At 39.1% G+C, this 23,030-nt stretch overlaps 1 protein-coding gene across 1 annotated transcript in view; it reads right to left on the bottom strand.

The window, feature by feature from the left end:
• Positions 1 to 1,812: 1,812 nt before the first annotated feature.
• Positions 1,813 to 23,030, bottom strand: part of LOC107721971 (armadillo repeat-containing protein 4-like) — a 62,344-nt gene continuing 41,126 nt past the window's right edge. The window contains 5 exon segments of the mRNA XM_016530205.1: positions 1,813 to 1,926; positions 9,703 to 9,924; positions 10,165 to 10,353; positions 13,963 to 14,077; positions 16,643 to 16,885. Of these exon segments, the coding sequence (XP_016385691.1) occupies positions 1,813 to 1,926; positions 9,703 to 9,924; positions 10,165 to 10,353; positions 13,963 to 14,077; positions 16,643 to 16,885 (883 nt within the window).

Below are 23,030 nucleotides of genomic sequence, written 5' to 3'. Positions count from 1 at the left end.
TGAAGAGCGTTTTTGAAGCTCAAAGTGGGCGGAGCGGGCCGTCGCCATCTTGGCAGCGCGTCTCTTCCGGATAATCGAAAATGGGCAAAGAGGCAAGACTTTGTTGCTGAAACCACACCCACCTAGCTCGACGGTGGTGACAGCAGTGGCGATCCGCCTGTCACTCAAGTGGCCACGTCCTTAATTATGCAGAACTTTAAGGCTTAATATAATTTAAACGGATGAGTTATAAAAAAATCCCCCTCCCTCACAGTTCTCATGAAGGGCAAAATTAGCTATATAGACCAAAACCACTTTTTGTACCAGGCTGTAAACATGTTTTTTTCTGCTGTAAAGTTGGGCATTTTAACATGGGGAGTCTATGGGACTGACTCCCTTTTGGAGCCAGCCTCTTGCGGCCAGTCGATGAATTGCAGTTTTAGTCACTTCAGTGTTGGCTTCACGAGAGAGACCGGAAGGTTGCCGCTCGTGCACTCAACCAAGCGTTCTAACCACGACCTTGAGTAGTTCTTGAAAAGGTATTTTTAAAAAAACGAAATATCTCCCTTTGGAGTGGACTTTGAGATTTGTAAGTTTGAAGATCTTTTTTATGCCCAAACATACACACTACACACTGACTAAAATTAAAAAAGTGAAAAAGCATAATAGGACCCCTTAAAGTTAATAACTGCATATTTTCACTTTTTACAGTGCAGCATTGACATTTGAGTCATTATATGACATATAATTTCCACTGTTTGTTCCACAAGTTTGCGTAATTGTATCTTTGCTTGTTTTGTTGTTTTGCGTTCATTATATCTGGTAGTGAAAGTACTGGACATTGGATTGATGCCGATAATATAAAACATGATTATTTTTAAGGATTACATTTTATGGGGCTGTCTGAGCAAAAGGCACGCTGCTGCTGTACTGTTGAGGTGGTCTCATTTTCTTCATACTCCTACTTTTAACAGGCAGAATTAATGAGGACATTGAGAGGAGCCATCACCATATTTTTTCAATAACAAATAATAACACAAAATACTCCATCTCATCAGGGAGCTGCTGCACATCAATAATGCACAAAATCATATTTACTCATAGTGCAGAAGGGACCTGCTACTGCATTGTTCCAAGTTCTCCAAGCATTCTGCCCATTCACGTCACTGTTGATTGAATTTATGAGCAATTTTTCACATTAATGGGACTGTCTTTGTCTGGTTGAAACCATGTGTGTGAGTGTGTTTTGTTGGTTTTATTTTCCCTACATGTTTGTGTATGTGGTCATCATAATAGCCTGAATAACTATTGTGTCTGTAAGCATCTGAGAAAGAGAGAAGAAGAAAATATGGTGAGTGCTTCTGCTTTAATCAGCAAGCGGTCTTCAATTACAGGGTTGCATGAACTTTTTAAACAAAAGTCACATCACCAGATGTGCCTGTTACTCAGACGTGTGGACAACAGTACCTGCTGCATTTGTGAATGTGTTGTATTCATGCTTGAAACCACTTCAGAGAACGTAAACTGTGGAACATTTGGCGTGTACATACATAGGAGAAGAAAGCGTTCATTGTTATTGTTAAATTAGATGCTGCGATGAGGAAATTGAGGGAAAAAGCTGAGACAAGGGTGAGCCAGAGCTGTAGACGCCAACGAATTAATTAATGACATGTTTAGCTTTGGCTAAATGCTTCCTATTATTACAGAGCTGAAGTAAAATATAAATAAATACACATCGGGCATCACAGCTGATCCATTAATACTCACTGAGTGGGTAAAGTAACTCATTTGTTGCCCACTGCGGGTGAGACTGAAGGGAAGATGCGGTCACTTTTACCCATATTTAGCCTTGTCATTGGCCAGCGCCAGGCGTCGAATGTTGGCCACACAGCTGGCTGCTGCCTCCTGCAGAATCTCATCCGTCGATCCGATCATGATGAGCAGGAGCTGCGAAGAAGAGAGGAACATGTCAGAAACAACATGAAATGATAACGCTGGCCAACATTCTCCTTTCATTAGTGAGAACGAAAACCACATAGCTACAATAACAGTCATTCACGAAGGCCTCTTACAGCAGTTCTTTCCTGGGGCTTGAAGGAGACATCTAATCTGTTATTAAGCTATAAATGCAACTGCTTGCACACTGCAGATTTTTGCCAGAGGAGTTTACAGCTCCTGCGGCTGCCAAGGCTCGCTGCCTACTGGATGGCAGCAGCACTGCGCTGGCTCATTAACTCACATATCGGTGTGTTTAGTTGGGTTGAGAGCGAGATAAGAGGCAGAAAGTGCGAATATGGCACAGAATTTATGCGAGTGAGTGTATTAGAGGAATTGTGTTTGTTACTGCAATGAATAGGTTGAGTAGTTGTTTTGAAATTCTCCTCTTGTAGAGCCCTGAACATTTGGCCATGTACTAAACCACAGATTGGCTGCACCCTCCATCAGATCAAAGGTCATATCAGATCCCTCCACTTCAGCCTTGTGTAACCCGCTTCTTTTGATCCGTTCTCTCAACACCGGACTCTAAAAAAGACCACTTTCTGGAACATGCAGACTCTATATTAAAAGCTTTTTCTTTTATTGTACAATGAGAGTTGCTTATTATACAGTCACACAAAGTGAACCTAAGGGGTAGAGTTTGTGCCAATGCCACACTGTGGGTAAGTTATAATACAGCTGTCTTTCTGTCGAGGGAGGGAGAGAGACAGACAGACAGAAAGATTAGTCGTGAGTTGTGTTCCTAAATCTAAATAAACACAAACTGCGGGCAAACACACTGGCACAACGGGCAGTCTAAATCTGTTTGGTATGTGTGTCCCTCACCAATAGGAGGTCATTCATTGAGCTTCATCCAGTTTATGCCAGCACATTTAGGCCAGAAGTTTTACTTTAGCAGGCCATGGTCAAACCAGATTCCTTTTTGTTCCTGAATGCTTAATGGCAGGATATGAGCATGTTGGCACACACACATATTCAAATAAATCACTTATTCTGCATTTCAGAATTTCAAAATTCTGGCCAATACCAATGCTGTAAGTCAAAGAATATTTTCATGTTAAAGCCGATAACGCAATTGATTTAAGTGCTACAAGTGAATGAAATTAAATCAAACAAGCACGAAATAATCATATTTGTTTATGGTTCCATATTTGTTTTATTGTACCAGTGTTTACCATATTTGATATGCTCTACATGTTCATGTGAATAAAATACTAAATTAAATTTGTTAATCATACAAAGTTATAATGTTTCTTCAGAAGTATTGGATTAAACGGCTTGATTCATTTGGATTATTTCTAATCCAAAATGTCTTTTTTGTACTTTTGGAAGCGTGAACATTTTGGTTGCACAGACCAAATAGACACAGTTGGACAAAAATTATGAGAGAATATATTCCTTTGATTTCTGAAGATGAGCAAAGTCTTATGGGTTTGGAATGACATGAGGGTGAATAAATGATGATAGAATTTTTTTGGGGGGGTGAGCATTAGATGACAATACCCAATACTGACTGAAATTTAAAAAAAATATATCCAATATTGACTGGCAATATATTGTACCAATATAATGTACATCCTTAAAATCCTTTCTAAAACTGTGTCAGTGCTTGTGGATTTGAGATCTATTCATGGCTGAGATGTGCAATAAGGCTAAGTTTGAACTCTGTTCATGTTATACACACATGCACCAAGTTTATATAGACAACACTAAGCCAAGGCACAGAGAGGCAAGACATTCCCAGAATTCCTTGCTAAAAGTTAAATAGTGAAGGATAAACAGATGGAAAGACTAATATTCTATCTGTGAGCTCCACCGGATTCCTGAACTGAACCGACTTGCACAAAAAAAAAAAAAAAAACAGCTTCGATAGCATCTCTCCTCGTCTTTATTTGTTAAAATCGCTTCCAGGTTCTTCACATAATCTCAGCAGTCTCTCTCCAGCACATGAATGTATCAGTTATCATGTTCAGCTGGATTTCCAGATTTGCCGTTTTTAAAATAGATCCCAAAACACCTCGAAGAGGCGAACGGATGCAAACACGAGGCTGCAGCAACATGCCAGCACGTTCAGACAAGCTGCTTTTGTGAGCAGTCAGAGGATGCCCGCGACAGGGTCAGCCATCATTTGCCAGAGCTCATAGAGTGTTATTCAGCCGTGGCCAAACAGGGGCTCCTAGGGCCTGGAGCGGAGCCTCAGATAAGCACTGCTCTCTGTCTACCCCTGCCCCTCTCAGCTCTCCCAGCTGGTTCCTGAACAGACTATAATAGTCCACTTGTTAAATACTCCCAAACCTCAGTAACATGATAACTTGCCTCATGTTTGAAAAATGAATCAAGAGCCTCTAAGACTTTCTTCTGTCTTATATGCCGCAAGAGCGAATAAGGTAGAGGAAGGTAGAGTGGAAGCATGTTTTCCCAGGCTTCTCTTTCAGCACAAGCACATGTACGTAAGTTCTCACACATGTACGCACGCTTGCACACACATGCCATGTCACGCATGTAGGTGTTGTGGTGTTAAGTGCAGTAGCGGTAAGCTGCCGTTTCCTGAGGAGAGGGTTTAAATCTCAGTAAAAGCCCCCCGTCCACCCTCCTCTACTTGTTCTCGTCCTCTACCCTCAATTTTGTCTTTACCTTTTTTACTTATATTACTCATTTTCCAGTTTTCTTCATTCATTGATCAACTAGAACCCAGTTCTAAATGGCTTGTCCCCTAAATGGCATATTGTTCTTGTGAGCTGCACACAAAAGCACACAGCACGATCAGTGTAATCCGATTCATGACAAATGACTCATATGAACTGGTTCTTTTTAGTGAATCAAAAAGTGTGACCAGTTTAGTCTGATCGTCGAACCTACTCTAATGAGCAGTTTCTTTTAATAGTTCAAAAAGTTGTTTAAATCAGTCTGAAAAAGTGTTATGTTAGTACCATTTATATACTATTATAGTATTTAATAATCTTTTGAATTAGCTTTTATTAATGTTTTCATTTTAACAGTAGTTTATTAGAACAATAGTAATTCTATTGAGTGTTTTTATTTATTGTTAGTTTTTGTTTAATATATAGCTTTTTTTCTATTTTAAGTTTTAGCTTTAGTAATTTTAGTACTTATTTCAGTTAGTTGCCAAGTTTTTCCATTTTATATTTATATTTTAATTTTATTTCAGCTTCATTTCTATTACCAAAAACAACTTTTACAAGTTTTTAGTTTTAGTTATCAGTAACAACACTGGTCTGAAATATGACCTGTATAATTTACATATTAGCAGCAACAAAATTTCTTAAAATGTAAGCAAAATGGACGTTAGAACTTAAATATGGCTAGAACAGAATCAAAATTGGAATCGAATTGAATCAAGAATTTGCGACTAAAAATTGAACTGAATTGGGAAATCTATATTGATGCTTTTTATGAGAAAATTTACTCATGTAAATAAGCAACATAAGATATGTCTCTTCCTTTCTTTTACTAGTTTCCATATACACTTTCAGTATATCCTCGGTCTATTCACTTACTCTTTGTTTTATTCTTTTCCAGGCTCTCCCTCCTGTTTTCTTTATTCTTATTCCTCAATAAACATGCAAAGAAACGTCTTTTAAGGCTTTTCACGTTATCTACACGCATCTCTTAAACCTTTTTCTACTCTTACACCTGAGATACCCTGCATTCCTCACCTCAGACGAAACAGAGGGTCTAGTCATGCTGTTTCAAGACATAAAACACTCCAAACTTCAGACACATGCTACAGTAGCCAGATCAGAAAGCTCAGCGAGAGAGAGGGAAAGAGAGAAGACTGAATAGGCTGAGTGTGTATAAGGACGTCATCTGCTTGCCATATCCACAGCAGCTTCAACCTGCTACACACAGACCATGACTAAAAGGAAACGTATGGAATATTTCTACAGGTCGAGGCTAAATCATGCTCTTTTTACATCTCTCCTTCATATTTCGCACATTTGCACGCATACTGGTTTGTTTTAAACACATAAATAGGACAAAAGAGAAAACAGAAGCAACATCACAGGACTTTCACACATGACAAGCGCAGGTTTGCAGTCCACAAAAAAATACAGTCTAAGCCGCACAAAACATACCAGGATCTGGCAACTCACACCAGCTGGAATCCTCTCAGATGAAAATGGCTGATAATTACCGTTCGTATTTTGTAATTTGTCTCGCAAAGGTATTTTTGCCTATGAAAGGAGTTCTTTAACAGAAAAATCAGGCTAAAGCTGTCTGCAAGGATTTATGGTTTCAACAAACAATCTGCAAAGCTGTGGCAGTGTGCTGGAGGGAAAGAGAAACTGGAAGAAAAGAGTTTTCAACGAGGCACATCCGAATGAAAGCTGTGAGATACTGAGCATACATGTCAAATCAAACGGAGTGTGTGTTTAACCACCACAGGCTACAGGACGCTCATACACACAACATGCTGAATGGTGTCTTTCAGAGATCAGCAACCCCAGCCATAGTAGTTCCCAAATGGGCTGAACTATCATACGTCTGTTTTTTTGAGGTGTAACACACTTGTAAAATCATAAAAGGCTTTTGTTTCAGAACCAATTTAAAATGCTTTCATATTTTATGAAATATTCAAATGGAATATTAAAAGTTGTTTTTTTGAGTTTAAATAAATTGTGTAAAAAGTGTAAAGGCAGAATTTGGAGAGGCTGGAGGGTGCAGAGACCATCTCTAATGTATTTTCCAGTGTAAAATACTTTCTTCTCAATGCTTAATTTCCTCTGCTAAAGCTTGGGGGACTGAGTTCTACACCATTAAGAACGTCGAGCTGCAAAGTTACAGACAGAACATAAGTCTGAGAGGGCATAGCATGCAAAAACGGGAAAGGGAGAGAGAGTGGAGGAAATCATTACAGCTCTAAGCTGTTGGGTGTACAAGAGCTTCTGACTCTGAAATACGATTGCAATAATAGCAAGAGGCAGTCTTGAGTTTTACACCCCTTCATAAATTAGACTGCAGTGCAGACATCGTTCCCTGATAAACTGTCTCTCGAAACCCATTTACAATGGTAGGAAATATTGTTTTAACATGTCTTCTGTCACAATAGCCGATATATCATTTTAAATGACAGTTGTGCTGGTGGTTGTTCAGGTGGAGGCTGCAAATATGTCAGTGAGAACAAGTTAAAGAGGTAATGAAGGCGCAATTGAAGGCTGGATGGTGCAACTCATGCAGACACAAGCATTCACACAGACACAAACACTGAGCTGTCCAGTTTTTGTCATTGCTTGAACCGGGCAAAAAAAAAAAAAAAAAACATTCGCCTAAACGATTTTTGCAAATTGGATATTAATCTTTTGGAACACCCAAAGTTCAGTCCATCCTCCAATTATGTGCTTAGCTTAACCACATTCACTGCACCAGCACATCAGACTACAGCACACCATTAAAGGAACATGGGAAAAAATATTTGGCTGCAACTGCAACAGGACAACCACTCTCATAATTTATATCCAGTTGTTATTGGGGGTGTGGGGGAAGCGTTTTAACTGTATGTACGAGCTCTCAAACCGTTTTCTCATGTGAAAATCTCATTGGGAAAGTGAAATGTGGTTAAATTTGAATATTGGCAAAACATGTTATTTTTTTTCTCCCAAACTGAATTACAGTATACATAAATAAAATGTCATCTTTTATTGTAGAATACGTAGTTCACTAGTGTTAACTGCACAGTTATCAGGTAGAGTATAATGAGTCTATGCTGAACCCAGTCTGAGTACATGGAGGTTTCTGGTTTAGTCTATATAAAATACCTCTTAGACTTTCAGTGTCAGAAAAAAGTGCAAAAATAGTACATTTAGAGATACAACATCTTGTCACTGGGACAGCACCCTTAAAGGGGTCATGACATGGATTTTTTACAATTATTTTAATATGTTCCTTGAGGTTTACTTAATGTTAATAAAGTTTTTTTTGCACGAACAAAACAATAAATATGAGGAAAAATTATTTTCAACCCTCATTCTAAACCTCTCTCAGAAACTCTCTCAGAAACAGTTTTTAAGGGGCGTGTCCTTTTAAGGCTTCTCAGTAATTGGCCACTGTTATGATTGGCTAACGTCACTGCATAGGAAACCGTATCAATGCCCCCTCGCTATTGCATGTGTGTTTTGACAACATAATCAAAATGAAACAGTCATTTCCAGACAAAGCATTATGAAATCATTTACTTACAGTTTGTGAGGCAGCTGCAGTCAGATATAGTACTGCTTCATCTTTCGAACAAATGTTTCTTTGTGAACTCTCCATGACACTCTGCCTCGTTTACAAAACAAAATGCTCTGTACAAAGACGCGAATGAGCTGTTTAAACCAAACGCGTCAAAGCGAGCGTTCTTTCACTCCATATGTCCTTCTGACGACAGAATCAAGCATGTGGACTGTGTCAGAAAGCGAATGTGCATCTGTATACTGTATATAGTGTAGACAAGATAGCAGCAGTGATTGTAATTTCTATTTGCTTTTGACGCGATGCGACACTCGCATTCAGTGTGATCAAGTGTCAAGACGTTAAACGACACTGGGCGGGGCCTATGGTGAGAAGAAGACTATTCGTCGATGTCTTGCTCTGGAGGCAGTGTTTATGCAAACAACGTTTATGACGCCCCCTTGCCCCTCGGAGTCAAAGCAAGCCATTTTTGGAGCTTAATTAAATAAATGTTTTGTTTATGAGTAGGACGTTTTAAGTTATGTAACTTGCAGGATGGTACAAAGACCTCTTACATGCCAAAAGATCAAGGCAAATTAGATTTTTCATGTCATGACCCCTTTAAAAAGGACAACTTTGTACCTTAATATGCACACCTAAAAGGTGCATATTTGTACCTTTGAGTAGTTATATATATACCTTAAGTTACTACTATGAATCTTTAAATGGGAAATAATGTAAAACATGTCCCTTTAAGGGTACTGCCCAAGGGACAAGCTGTCCTACCCCTAAAGGTAAAATTTTTGCTAATTTTTCTGAGAGTGGAATAGTTTTTTATGGGTTATGCTAATCACTAGGTGACATTATAGAGTTCTATAATAAAATGCATTAGGTTTCTTTTGAGCTGCTGCAGTCTAGACCTGTCACTCTAACAGCCACATCTTGAAATGCTTGATTTTTGGCATTAGCAGAGAGCAGTTTTCCCTAAATAACCCTGCAAGAGCTACAATAAAACCTACATCATACCTAACACATAAATCCGTTTAGTTACTTGTAAATTGAGCAATTATTACTGAAAGTTTTAAAGACCATGTAAGGCATTATTGACTAACATAGTGTGTATCTTTTGATTTGAGCGCCATATTGAGTGGATTCCAGAAACTGCCACTCAGAAAGTATCCCAGCAGTGTTCGGTCACCCCAGACCAGTCTGTCCTGACCAAAGTCATGCCACAGTCACATTCTGCTCCTTCTTCCTAGCAGCTTGCCGAGCAACCGTTCCCCACGCAACAGCCTTTCAATGCTCAGCAGCCCTGGCATGCTAGGGCTCAGGGGATAACTGGGGGGGGTGATAAATAAACACCACACTGCTGTTTGCCCATCACCCCCACCCCCTTAAAAAAAAAACATGCCTTGTTCTCCTGCCCTCATTGCTCAAATATAGTTTGAAATACATCCTCTCAAAGCTTATTAGTGATGTTTTCATATGCCAACCCTGCTTGTACTTTGGAGAAAGCTCTCAGCTAGCAATGCGAAAAATGAGATCATGCAATACCTTGACTACTCTGTTTTCATGCATTGTGATGCAGTTGTTAGGGTCTTTAGACAGCTCAAACAGAGCCCGGGCTGTCGCTTGGTGCACCGAAGGGTCTTTTGATCGAAGGTAGTGTACCAGTGGGGCTACAGCTCCAGCTTCCCCAAATGATACACAATTACTCCCCCACTTACAGCAGCAGGCGATGGCTTCTGCCAGGTACCGCCGTAACTTATCGTCCCCCTGTACAATCACACAAAGAGAGGGAGACAGAGAAAACCTAATTAAATCGAGTATTGACGGATACACATTTTTAGTATGGTTACCATTGAACATACGGTTACATTTTCAGTAATAGAAAAAGTACATTAATATTATGAGGTGTCTTTACTGTTTGTTTGGCTTTACGTTAGAATAACAAAAATGCCTCTAATTTCAGATAAGTGAATTTGTAATGTGAAACATGACTAGATCAGCACTTACGGTTTTGGTGAGATTGGCCAGCATGGGAACCACACCATGGTCTGTAATAACTGCCAGGTTCTCCACATCTTTAGCAATTTTGGCAATGGCTGCACAAACACTGGCCAGCACGTCTTTATTCTGTGATTTTAGCAGGTTAACAATGAGCTCCAAACCACCCACAAAGGAACGCACCATTTCTCCAGCATCCTAAACACAAGAGAAAACAAGAAAATGTCATGAATTGTGAAAACGTTTATTTTTATGTGTTAAATCATTCACTGAACTATTGAGAATAGCCACATTTCTCTTATGATACATGGAGATGCTTTGGGATGAGACGCAGGCTGTGAGATTTTGCAAGTCTGTACTCATTCTGTCACATATGAAACCTGTACATGTCAAACTCAATCAGTCCACACTACCTAGAGAATATACTCACCTCGGAGAGGAAATATGGCTGAAAAAAAGGAGCATTTGCTATTTTTCCCTTTGTCTGTTCGTGTGTGTAAAGCAGTGCTTGTTTTAGGCTTGGTGGCACCATGATGGAGGACGCGCTTTCTCCCAAAGGCCTCAGGTCACATGAAAGCTCATGCCAAAGTAGAGGGTCAACCACAGTAGAACACTGGGCATTAAAAACACACAAGCCCACACATATTGCACAGAAATGGCAACTTTAGGCACTCTTTTATATTCAGTCCAGTCATTTCAGTTGTGCCAGAGGGTATGTAGCATGCCAGCATGGCACCAGACTGTTTAGAACGATTATAAAATAGTACAGTGATATCTTTATTGACGGTACAGAGGCATATCATTATGGTTTTGGAATCAGACGAAGTCAAACATTCAGTAAACAACCCAATCTTGTATTCCCACCTGCTATTTTTACTGAATAAAGATGTCACTTGCGATGACAAGGAATGATTATGGAGTACCACAGGTTGCTGCTTCTGTTCTGGTCATATACAACACGACGCAACCGTGACTTGAGTTCAGCTTTGTGTGAATTGGAGTCTCCTAACCTAGAGAACAAAGTCTAAAGTCCCTGACTCTCTTGTAAGTACAGTCCTTCGGGGTTCTCTTGAGAACAATAAAGTCTGTCCCTCTATAACCCTGTATTTCACAACACAGCTTAACCCTAATAAACCCTTGTACACAGCACAGCAGAAATCAGCCTTCCACCCTGCAGACCCAGAAAGAGAAGAGGAGACCCAGAGCAGGTCATGCGTGCAGAGCAGGGTGAGCCTCTAAAGTGATGCCAAAGGATGAGCTCTGTGTTTAGTGTGTCTGGGCAGAGATCAGGGAGGAGTGGGGAGGAATCTGCAGCGTGTCTCACACAGGAAATGGCAGTACAGGAATACTGATGAACACTGGGAAAGCGAGAGAGAGAGAGAGAGAGAGAGAGAAGCGGGAGCAGAAGAGGAAGTATGGCAGAGCCACCAGCTGCGGAGGGTCACTGAGGAACCCTTTCAACCCAGGGCCCACAAAAACATCCCCAACTAAGTTCCACATCAGCAAACACAGCACGAAGCGAGACGTGCAGAGAGGGAGGAAGAGTGAAGGAGAAAGAGGGAGAACGGATGAAACACAAACAGTGTACAAAAACCAATGTAAGCCAAGCTGAAAGAGGGAAAGGAAAAGGCCCAAGAGAGAAACAGGGAAGAACAAGATGCTGAGAGTGTGAATATGAGAGAGAAAAATTAGAGAATTGCACTAACAACAAATTATAGCATTCAGGGAATTGAGTGTGATGTATAAAATTTTAACGTTTACATTAATGCTTTTGGAAGAGGTTTTAATTTAAAGCACACATCAAAAGCAACAAAAGCAGATTATGGTGTCTCCTCACGTCATCTGCTTCTGGTTGTGCTTGAACACACCGCAAATATTACATCCACCGACCAACTAGCACACATATTCTGAACCTGCATGAGAGGAAACAACTCTCCATACCAGCAGGTGGCAGCAGCCTGTATTCACTGGAAGACCTAGGACTGCGGATATGCAAACCGTAAACAAAGCAGTGCTTGCCTTACTACGGTTTCGCCTACAAAGCTTCTTTGAATATGTTTGAATATTAGTTGAGCTCTTTCTATGCTCTCTTGGCTTCATCTTTTATATGCTTTCATCACTTCCATTTTTTCGTGCATTGGTTCCCCAAGCTGAACAGCCAATCAGAGTGATCTCTCTCACCGAAAGGCTCTGCCGCCGATTCAACATGCCCGACTAGTGTCACTGGTGCAGGTTGACAGACAGTTCAGTGTGTCACGCCTTTTAAGAAGCCAATGTATTTCTAATGAAAACAAGGAAAAATAAGAAAATCTATCCAAAAAGGTGTTTGATTCAAAGCAGTCTGGCAGAACTTCCAGAAAAACTTTGTACCAATTGTTAACAACTACGTACTGCCATTGGTTCAAAAATATGTGACCCCCAGCAATATGTTTGCAAAGATTATGCCGCTGTTCAGCTGTTTTACCTTCTTTCTAGATATGAAGAATAAAAAACTTCACCATATCAGAGCCTTTACATTGCATTTTCAAGATTTACATTTAATCAGTACATACTAGTAACATTGAGTACATACTCAACTGCATTGTGAATGTGAGGCCACGTTTGTCACTGTTAGACAAATTTTCATGGACAAAATACATTTTGTCCATGAAATACACAGGATCCGGGATTTTGTGGAGGGCAAAAGATTTTCCTATACAGATCTCATAGTGGGCTCAAGTTGATTCACCTTGTTAACTAACAGAAAACTGTTTGGTTTGAAAGTGATTTCTGTGTGAACTGTGTTTCATACATTTTGCATACAAAACTTCACAGAAATCATCAGTGACCACACCTTGATTCTTTGGACTAATTAAGTATGGTCCTTGTTAAAGCAGACAACACTGCATGCTAAACTATCTTACAATAGCTAATAATTACTAGAGGATTCATAGTAAGCACGCGTTTGTGCACTGGTAGGGATTCTGAAATCCCCAGATGCGGTTCCTCAAGCATGATTCTCATAAATCTGGCCCTGGAGCTGCTAACTCAATCCACATGGGCCTTTATCTAAATAACTGCTGCTGTGAGGCCGATCAGGTTCCTGGTCTGGATGGGTACGTAATTTCACATAGCCCTTGCCACCAACTCTCACTCTCCTCTTCCTGAATGCACATACTAAGGGCTGCTGACCCATTGCAGTCCATGAAGTGAACCTGCATTGTTTTAGCGACACATCACAGCCAGGGCGCTATAAAGAGAAAGAAAAGAAGAAATTCTGGAAGAAGCAGAAAACTTTTGATTTAGATAAAAAAAATAAACATACATTATATAACAATGCTCTTGTATTTGCAACTGTGCTGATAATCTACAGGAACAATAATGCATTTGTGTTAATGCATTACACAAGAGGCTCAAGAAAGCAGACTTGCTCTGTGCCAGCTATGAGATTTATATCCTATATATAGATGAAACCAACTGCTTTGTCCATATACTGGATGTTGTAATTCTGAACGTGTGATTTCTATGTTCACTTGTGGATTGGTAGAAAGTTAATGATATCGAGGGCAGCGCTCTAGGTTAAATGTGCATTTAGTAGTTCGTTTGCAAGCGTAAGCGTCTTTGTTCTTCGTGTTCTTTAAGCACTGACACCACAAAGGCATTAGATTTGGGCAATTTGTGCATCTCTCTAGTCAAGATTTTGCATATCTACAATGGCAATAGCACTCAATTTATGAGGATTCTCTATTGTGTTTATTGAAACACCGTCATTTCAACATGGCAAGATACAGATGAACCTGTTTCGAAATTGGGCATAATTAAACATACCTTTGCGTTCTCAATGCAGGGGCAGATGGCCCAGGCAGCACTGGCCTGAACTTCTGGATTGGGGTTCTTCAGCAAAGACCAAAGAAGACGTACACCATCAAGACGATCGATTATCCTGAGAGAGAAGAACAACAACTTGTATTTTCTGGATACTGAGAGATGTCACACCAACCTGATTTATCACCCCCCATTACATAGTTTACAGTGCAATGTACAGAGTAAGCTCATGACTTGTTTTCCCAACAGCTCATGTCTGTTTTTCCCAGGGTTCAGTTTGGCTTTTGCAGCAGACTATCCCTCCTGGTGTGATGATGAAAACATTCCAGTAGCAGATCAGAAAGCTGCTCAGCATGGCTTTCCCATCACATCCCACCTGCTCAGTCCCATACGCCGCTACCCCCTGCTCACCATCCAAACCTTCCAACAACTCCATTAAAACATGTTTGCATCAGCCTGGCCGAGGCCTGACCCGTACAATGCTTTTAGGAGGTCCGTGCGGATATTTATAGCGGACCGTGGACAAACACACATTCACACACACTTGCACGGAGCACACCGTTTAACTCGGTTCCTGTTGGCGACTCGGAGGAGGAAAAAACCCAGAGAAAGTACGTTTTCCAAGTCAAACATTCTCAGAGACAAGTCTTTCTATATTTCACTGCTTCTGAGTGAGGTTTACTTAAGAACAGGCTGTATTTCATGTTGCGGATATGATTCTACTAAAGGATGTAGTCAGGCTCTGGGAAGAACGGGAAAATGACTCTTCAGTGCGGTCCGTTTGTCAGGTATAAATAATATGTAACCAGTTTCCCATGTGTGCATCCAGCGACAAGGCCGACATTCAATGCTGTCATAATTGCTAAACCACGCCGCAAAGTGGGGAGCCAGTGAACGGAGGCCGGGCTGAGCACTGGTCAGAGCCATCTTAACGCCAAGCGTACCCCCTGACCCCATCCTCATAATAAATCAGTTTGAGAAGCATGATAACAGGGAGAGCCCCACACTATCCTAAGAGGCCACTAAATCCTTTAGGAGCAGGACATAATGTTGCACTTGAACAGGTAAGATGCACTCAACACTACAGTAGTAGGATGCATCTAGAAATCAGTTCCTGGGCTGGTTTAGCCATGGAAGTTTGTGTGTTTGACAACAATGGAAAATTTAGTTTAATTTAGCCATTTAGATGTATAAAGATCTAATATTTCAATAAATCATTTTGAAAAGGTAATTAGTATGTTTTCAAACTGAACAATAATTTTGAGTTCCAGATTATTTTGTACTATGTGGAGGACAGACCGTCATGAATTCCTTTTACTGCTTTTAATTTCAGAAACAGGCCTGAACATGCTGTTCTATGAAAGAAAACTATCATCAAATATGAGCTATGCTAATTGCTTTGTAGACTACTGTGCTTAATTCTCAAAATAAACCATCAACACGGAACAAAGAGGAATGAAAAAACATTAAAAAGACTCTTTGTTACTACAAGGAAATGGGAACAAAAAGACAAGTCCTAAATATAGATTCCATGAGAAAACAAGAACAGCATGTTCAAGAGCTGGTACATAGGTCTACAGGACTGAAGTTCTTGGTCACTCAAAGAGTTAAAATTAAATGAATTACCTTATTTCTTCAAAAACAAGCTTTGTGGACTTTTACTACACCACTGTGGTTGCTCACATCCATAAATATATTCATCTTTCAGACAAAGGCTGTGTGAGCTTGGGTGCCGAAGAGAGGGGAACAAAACGCTCTTCATTTGTGTTCAGCATTAATTAAGAAGGGGACTGCAGTCTATAACAGTCTTGTAAAAGCAATGAGAGTCAGATGTGTTAAATATACAGAAAAACCGATACTCAAATCTCTGTGAATGTGTGAATTACATGGCAGTTCTGTGCCCTGCATATATTAAAGACATTGATACTTGTTTTTCTGTTTGTTAACCATATGTCACCACTAGGGGTCGTGTTGTTGGTTTGTTTTTGCATGCAGCCTGTGAGAGCACCCTAAAAGATGTTTCTTCCTATTATTTCATGAGTTCACAGTGTTTTTATTGTATGACACTCAATACAGACCATAATCTAGTACAGTAAGCTGAAAAAGACATTCTGTGTACTCATCTGTGCTTATGCTCGCCTGCCTGTTTCTGTTTAGCAAGTCCAATGGCTGTTGTCAGAAGTGCTTTACAGCTTATACAAACTGACCGCATTGAGACAATAAAAGGCCTACACCCTGGCCGCAGTTATGAGTCTCACAGCAGGTAGAGTAAACACAGATCTCCGAGGCCTGTAATTACAAAACCAGGGCTGAGGGCTCTTGCCCTGCATGTGCGGAGCACGGAGACTGGTCAAGTGGCACATCCCAGGGCCCGTTGGATCCGCCGCAGAAGTGGTGAACATGGAATCTTTTACAAAGAACAAGAACAATGCCTTGTCATCCTAAACCAAGCCAATGGCAACAGTGAGAGGGATTACAAGGCCAAGGTTGGATACTATGAGCATTGTCAGCTGCTGGATTGTTTCTGGACAACTGTTTTGGATCCAGGTTGATTAGGTAATACAAAAACAGTGAAAACAGTCTAATATGAGCACAGGGAAATGTGTTATAGTAATACAGTGCAGTGTGTATTTGATTTGTAAAGGACACATTTAAGAATGTTGTGGTAAGAGGTAAGACTTACACCATGTGCTCAGGGTCAGTGGCACAGGCTCCCACGGTCCTTGTGACGTTGACCAGAAGGGCCTGGTTGGTGCCGGTGAGTAAGTTGACCAAAGGCTGGATACCACCGCTTTTGCGGATAGTGGCAAGATTCTCCGATATTTGGGCACATTCTCCCAATGCACCCACTACATTAACAAGTACCTCTTCAGGTTGGTCTTTGAGCAGACCTACCAGAATTTCTAGTGCCTTATACTCTTGAAACCTGTGAGAGAGAAATAGAGCAAGAAATTATTACTCATATGCAAGCCCAAAGCATTTTCAATGAAAAAATACTAGGACTCAATATACCAAGTCATCAATTGCTTATCTCCAAGAAACATACCATTTCCTGTTGCTTCCACACAACAAGCATTTATAGTGCACTCTTTTTTTCCCCCAAATCTGGGCACATTTCCTCTGTGAACACACTTGCTTGTACTTTAAATCACAGCTGTTGAAAGCTGTATAAAGTTTTGTAATGAATAGTGAGATTTTCCCCTGTGTGTTTAAATGTGGTAGCTGATGGGATAATGGGAAATCCATGGGAATTTCATGAAAGAGAGCAAGTTGTGTCAATATTGCTCTGAAGGAACCTTCTTCAATGGACACAAAAACATGAAATGGTTTGTTTATAATTAGATGAAGCATTTTTTTCCATCATGCAAGGGATTATAAAAACATGAAGACTCAAAACCCTAAATAGCAACAGGAAGCATTCGTATGGGTTGTGGATATCTCGGAGGAGAATTAATCCGGTGATGCTTTATCACCGCAACATTTCCCACGCTGTGCTCAATATGCATTTATGCTCAACGACCACATTTTCTGGTTTGGAGCAAGACAACAAGAGCTTTTGGTAAGAGCTTTTTGGATTTGTTTGCCAAGTAGTGGTGAACTACAGTAAACATTTAAAAGGCATATAATGTGGTTGCAGGGAGCCTCAACTAAACTCTGATGTACGGTTAAGCTATATGGCTGTTTTTATTCACAGTTACGGTTTCTGGCTAAGCAGTCCTGAAGACCATTGAGTGTCCAAGGTCACTTGGCTCTGGTAAAAGTCAGCCAAACATTTTCTTGCAAGTAAAACAGAATTTTTTTTTTAATCTGCCAAAATTAGCACAGCATAAAAGTCCGAAAAAAGGTCAGGCCTACACTTAAACATAGCATGTAAAACAGAGATGCCATCAGTGAAGTGTTATCAGCATGCTACATTAAAGTTGTGGAGCAATTACATGTTACCTCTGATTAATGGACTGTGGGTGTTGTCTATTTTTGTAAAGCCAACATCAACCTGCCAAATAATCATGCCAAGAGAAACAACATGAAACAGCACCGGTCAGTCGCTACCACCAAAAAAAAAAGGTTAAAAAGTGAGCATGCACCGTTTTAGAGCTCCTAACGGCATCCTAAAGACTGCAAAAATAATTTTTAGATCTCTAAGTGACCAAAAAACCCAAAACAATTGTCCATTTGCTAAGACCCACAGCTAAAACATTCCTGACTTAGCAACTGTTGCTTTCACCCATTTTCTCAGACAAGCTTTTATACTTTTATTCTAATGTAGATTAATGTAAATATAGTTTTACATGCAATTTTAAACTAAGGTTTTCAGTTCCAATTCATTTCCAATTATGCTTTTCTTTTTTCAGTTTACTTTGAGAATTGTTTTCCCACAATTCTTTTCAGTTTTTAATCATGTTATTGTGTAATTTAGGTTTCTTTGAAGAAAAACATCAGATAAAATGCTTTGCTATGTCATGTCATTCCAGCCCATTTAAGAATAATTTCCAATAAATTGTTACTACTTTATGAGCACATTTTATATAGTATTTCACTGTTCATAGAAATCTCCAGTTAATTTCTATGGGGTGTTCTGTAAAGCTGGTCAGAGTTAGCAACAGCAAAGGACAGTAATTTCAAAATGAAACAATTATGGACTTTGATGGCACTGCCGTGGGAAAATAAGGGAAATCAGTAGTGATGCACATTTTTATTTATTTATTTGATGTTATTTTATTTTTCACTGAAACACTGAAACCAAGTGTTAACTTGGCTAAAATTGTGGTAATTAAATTTGGGTAACTGGAAAATTGAACACCGTATGCTGTTCAAATTATTGTAGTGAAGTTCTTCAGTAATAAGCCACCTCTCAATATTTTAGCCAAACAAATTTTACAAATTGCTGCTCCAGCATCATTTTTGGTAATGGTGAAGTGCTGACAAGGTAAAAACTCTCCATTGGATGGCATTAATTAAAAGTCACTGTTTCGGTCAGGGATTTCAGTCCATTTAAATTATTTTGGCATATTTAGAATATTCATCACTAGAAATTAGTACGTAATTAAGCATTTCGTGAATTCTTAGCTGAAAGATCATAGATGGCTGTGATATTGCATTAAAAGCGCTATATAACTAAAAACTCTTTGTGTATAATAAAATTAAGGTTATGAGCATAATTATTATAATATTTTTCTTGTTATAATATAACAATTTTAATTTTATGCATCATTAATCAGGTTAACATATGCCTTTCCCAGCACATTTGTGGAGGTCTCACATCCTCTTCAGTCACTACCACCTTCTAAAAGCTCCTTCGACCCAGCCCTGAACCCCTCTTTCTGCTGGACTCACGTGACCACCCCTCTCATCAGCCACACAAAGACATGCTGACATGCTGTCTGCTGCTGGCAACACCAGGACTCTCAGAAAAATAAGGAGGAAAAGCACCTCAAAATTATGACCACTGTAAAATACATTCTGAAATGATTTTCGCCTTAAAACGCCAGGCCTTGATTGTTTCTGAAATGGCACACTGCGCTTACACCGAGACCGAGATGGATTGGGAAAACACTCCCTGGAAAATGATCACTGACCTAGCGCTCCACTCCCTTGGCAGATTTAATTTGACATAAATGGTTGGTTGGTTTGTTTTATTCCAAATGCTGTGTTCGACCTTGATGTTGTACAAAAAAAAATGGTAATAAAACCAGTTCTTTCTTCATGTCCAAGTTTGCATTAAATATTCTGCCAGTAACACAGTGGTTTTCTATACAGCTGACGTCTAAAACTTTAAACCAGCCACCTGCTCAAGTGAACACAACACAAGTGAGAGAGGTGTAACTCTGGTTTGGCACATCTAGCATAAAATGAATTATTATTATGTTCTGGATAAAGATAAAGAGTTGATATAAGAACTAATACACTGATAAAAAAGACCCTGTTCTGTATAAAATATAGTGAAAAATGTGTTGCAAAAGTAAGAAAAAAATCATAAAAATGTTGTGTTTTGAGAACAAAAAGACTTCTCTTCAACAGAATCTTAATAAAAAAAACTGAAAAAATAAATATCCACCTCTGTCAGTCCATAAAAAGCAGGTTGATGGGACCCTCAAAGTTAATGCATCAAAAACCACACAAAATGAACTAACACTCATTTGACAGTTGTCTGGATTACTTTTTTCTAATCTCTGTTTGTGTTCCACAGAGGATAGAAAGCCATATACATCTGGGACAGCAGGAGAATGAGTAAATGATGACAGAATTTTCATTTTTGGGAGGAGTATCCCTTTAAGTATTAAGCCCCTTGAACAATATTGTTCATCACCTGGAGAAAAAAACTCTAAAATTATCTGAAAACTACGGAGCCCCTAAAGGGACATGGTGGTGTAAAAAAAATCGGGGTGGGTGGAAAAAATTTGGGGTGGGAGGAAACATTTTTTTTGCTTTCGCTCGCAAAACTTTTGCGTTCTCGCAAAGATAGTTTGCGTTCTCTCGCAAAAGATATTTGCGTTCTCTTTCAAAACCAGTTGAGTTCGGACAAACACTTCCTGTTTACTTTACAGCTTGTAAGTTAGTTGTTCATACAGCTCGTACGTTCACAATGGAGCGGTTAATAGAGTTTTATTTTTTGAACTTTTTTTTTTAATTTTTAATTTTTGTATTTTTTTTATCAAGTTCAAATACAGTCAGCTTTGCTTATAGTTTAAGGCACGGTTTTAGGACATTCTAAAACGCTTAATGTGGCTTAATGTACTATAACAGTGACATTGGAGGCCCAATTCGGTATTAATAAATACTATTGATACTAATAACAATTGTAATATTAATAACCTTATAGCATTACTATCAGTAAAGCAGATAGCCATGAATGCAACGTTAAGCTTTCTCCCCCATAGAAAACCGTTAGGATATAGAAAATGCTTAAGGGAGGCTAATAGATGAAGACGGTATAAAACCAAAATATGGTACTCAGTTTATTAATAAAATATAGCCTATTATGCACAGGAAAGCAGAAAAGCCCAGAACAGCTATAAACAAACCAAAACCTAATTTAAAGCGAAACTGAAATGAACCGCTCTCATTCAGCACAAATCCAAATGTTTCCATATTCGCAATGTATTTGAAGCTAAACCATTATTTATTAAATTAACTGGGCTTTGTACGTTCCAATATCGACGGGGAAAAAAATCATAATGAACAAAAATGTGCCGGACTGGAGTGGAACAGGGCTCACGCTGTAAGGCACAGACTATAATACAGACTATTTAAATTGACTGTGTAACATTTTATCTGTATTGGTGAATCTATGTTTTTTTTTATTTTTTATAATGAACAGGCCGCGCTGTTTGCAATGAATATGTGTACATGAGGTGCCGGCGCGATCAAATCGCTGAAACATAAAAATACTCTGTCACTTACAGAAGGGCATAATTCGATGTCTTCAGTTTGAATATTCAATAATATAAAAGATTATTAGATACATTTTATAAAGCGAACAGTGTTACATTCTTATTTCACTCTGGAACCTACGAGAATGCAATTTTCCCTGAATATCCAAAAGACTGCAAATGTGACATTGATTTTATATAACAGTTCAACAAAAAAGGCAATATTAAGTGTACATTTTAAGTTTTACATTTTAAATGTAGCCTACATTTTAAACACAATATTGCCAATATTGTTTGTTATAGGCTATTTTACAACGAAATAATAGTTTCAACGAAATCCGCAACAGAACTGTTGCGCGTCTCCAAGCAACAGCTGTGTTTCGTTAGTGAATGAATCTGCAGCTTTGAATGATTCGGAGAGTCAGTACTGATTAATAACCCATTCATAACTACAACCATTTGCTTCATTACTGAATAAATGAATGACGCGATGCCTTGCTCATTAGACTTGCCACCACCTACTGGCGATTTTAGTTTTGAATCTACAAGTATCACTTCGTTTTTGCCTCATTTATTGCTTTATTTATTATATTAATAATACGTACACTTAATGGAATGTTAAGAATATGACATAAAACATGACATACGATTAATAAGGCTAGAAAAACTTTGACTCTATAATGGTAAAAATGCACCTGTAAATCAATTTAAGGGGGCAAATATTGTCCCTTAATGGAAAAGGTGTGACTGCGGTCTAAGTGGGGGTACTCAGAAGAATGTTAGGCTAAATGCCCTAGGGGGTATACGCCACTGTAAAAAAGTTTGAGAACCACTGGCTTAATGGATTACTTCGTTGATTGCCTGTAGTATATTTTTAATAAAATATAAAATTTGGGCTTTTTATATCACTGTCTTCTTATATTAAGCCACATTAAGCGCGGTTTACTGTGGGGAAATGCTTAGCATGCAATTCAGTTCATATGGGCTCATCTGCTTGCATGTACACAGAATATAGCCTATTTTTAATAATTTCTATAGCATATTTGGTCTTTTTTATCGCCGTCTTCATTAAGCCACGTTTTCTTTATGGGAGGAAAACGCTTCTGTTCATATTCTGGGCTTACCCTGCTTTCATGTATAATTTATTAATAAACTGTATACCGAATTCGGCCTTTTTATACCACCGTCTTAGTCCATTAATTGTTTTCTTTCTATGGGGGATACGCTTTTAACCTGCAATTTACCAGGTTACGTTCATATTCTGGGCTATTCTTCTTGTCTGTATGCTTTATTAATAAGGTGTGTGCTGAATTTAGTCCTCCAGTGTTTTACATTAAAGGGTTAGTTCAGCCAAAAATTTAAATTAGGCTGTGTTTTACTCACCCCCGAGGCATCCTAGGTGTATATGACTTTCTTCTTTCAGACGAATCCCGTCTGAGTTTTTTTTTTTATTTCACTTCTTTTGGACTGAAGCACTGCAACACCCGCTGACTGCAATGACAGAGCTTGGAATAGCCAGGACAATTTTTAATATAACTCCGACTGGATTCGTCTGAAAGAAGAAAGCCATATACACCTAGGATGCCTCTGGGGTGAGTAAAACACAGCCTAATTTTCATTTTTGGGCGAACTAACCCTTTAAGCATTTTAGAATATCCCAAAACCGTGCCTTGATAAGCATGCACTGACTATTTCGTCCAA

Source organism: Sinocyclocheilus rhinocerous, unplaced genomic scaffold (assembly GCF_001515625.1).
Source record: "Sinocyclocheilus rhinocerous isolate Xijiao unplaced genomic scaffold, SAMN03320098_v1.1 scaffold3957, whole genome shotgun sequence".
In the NCBI taxonomy this organism is placed as follows: Eukaryota; Metazoa; Chordata; class Actinopteri; order Cypriniformes; family Cyprinidae; genus Sinocyclocheilus; species Sinocyclocheilus rhinocerous.
The sequence above is the reverse complement of the archived record's forward strand: the minus strand, read 5'-3'. Positions and strand labels throughout refer to the sequence as shown.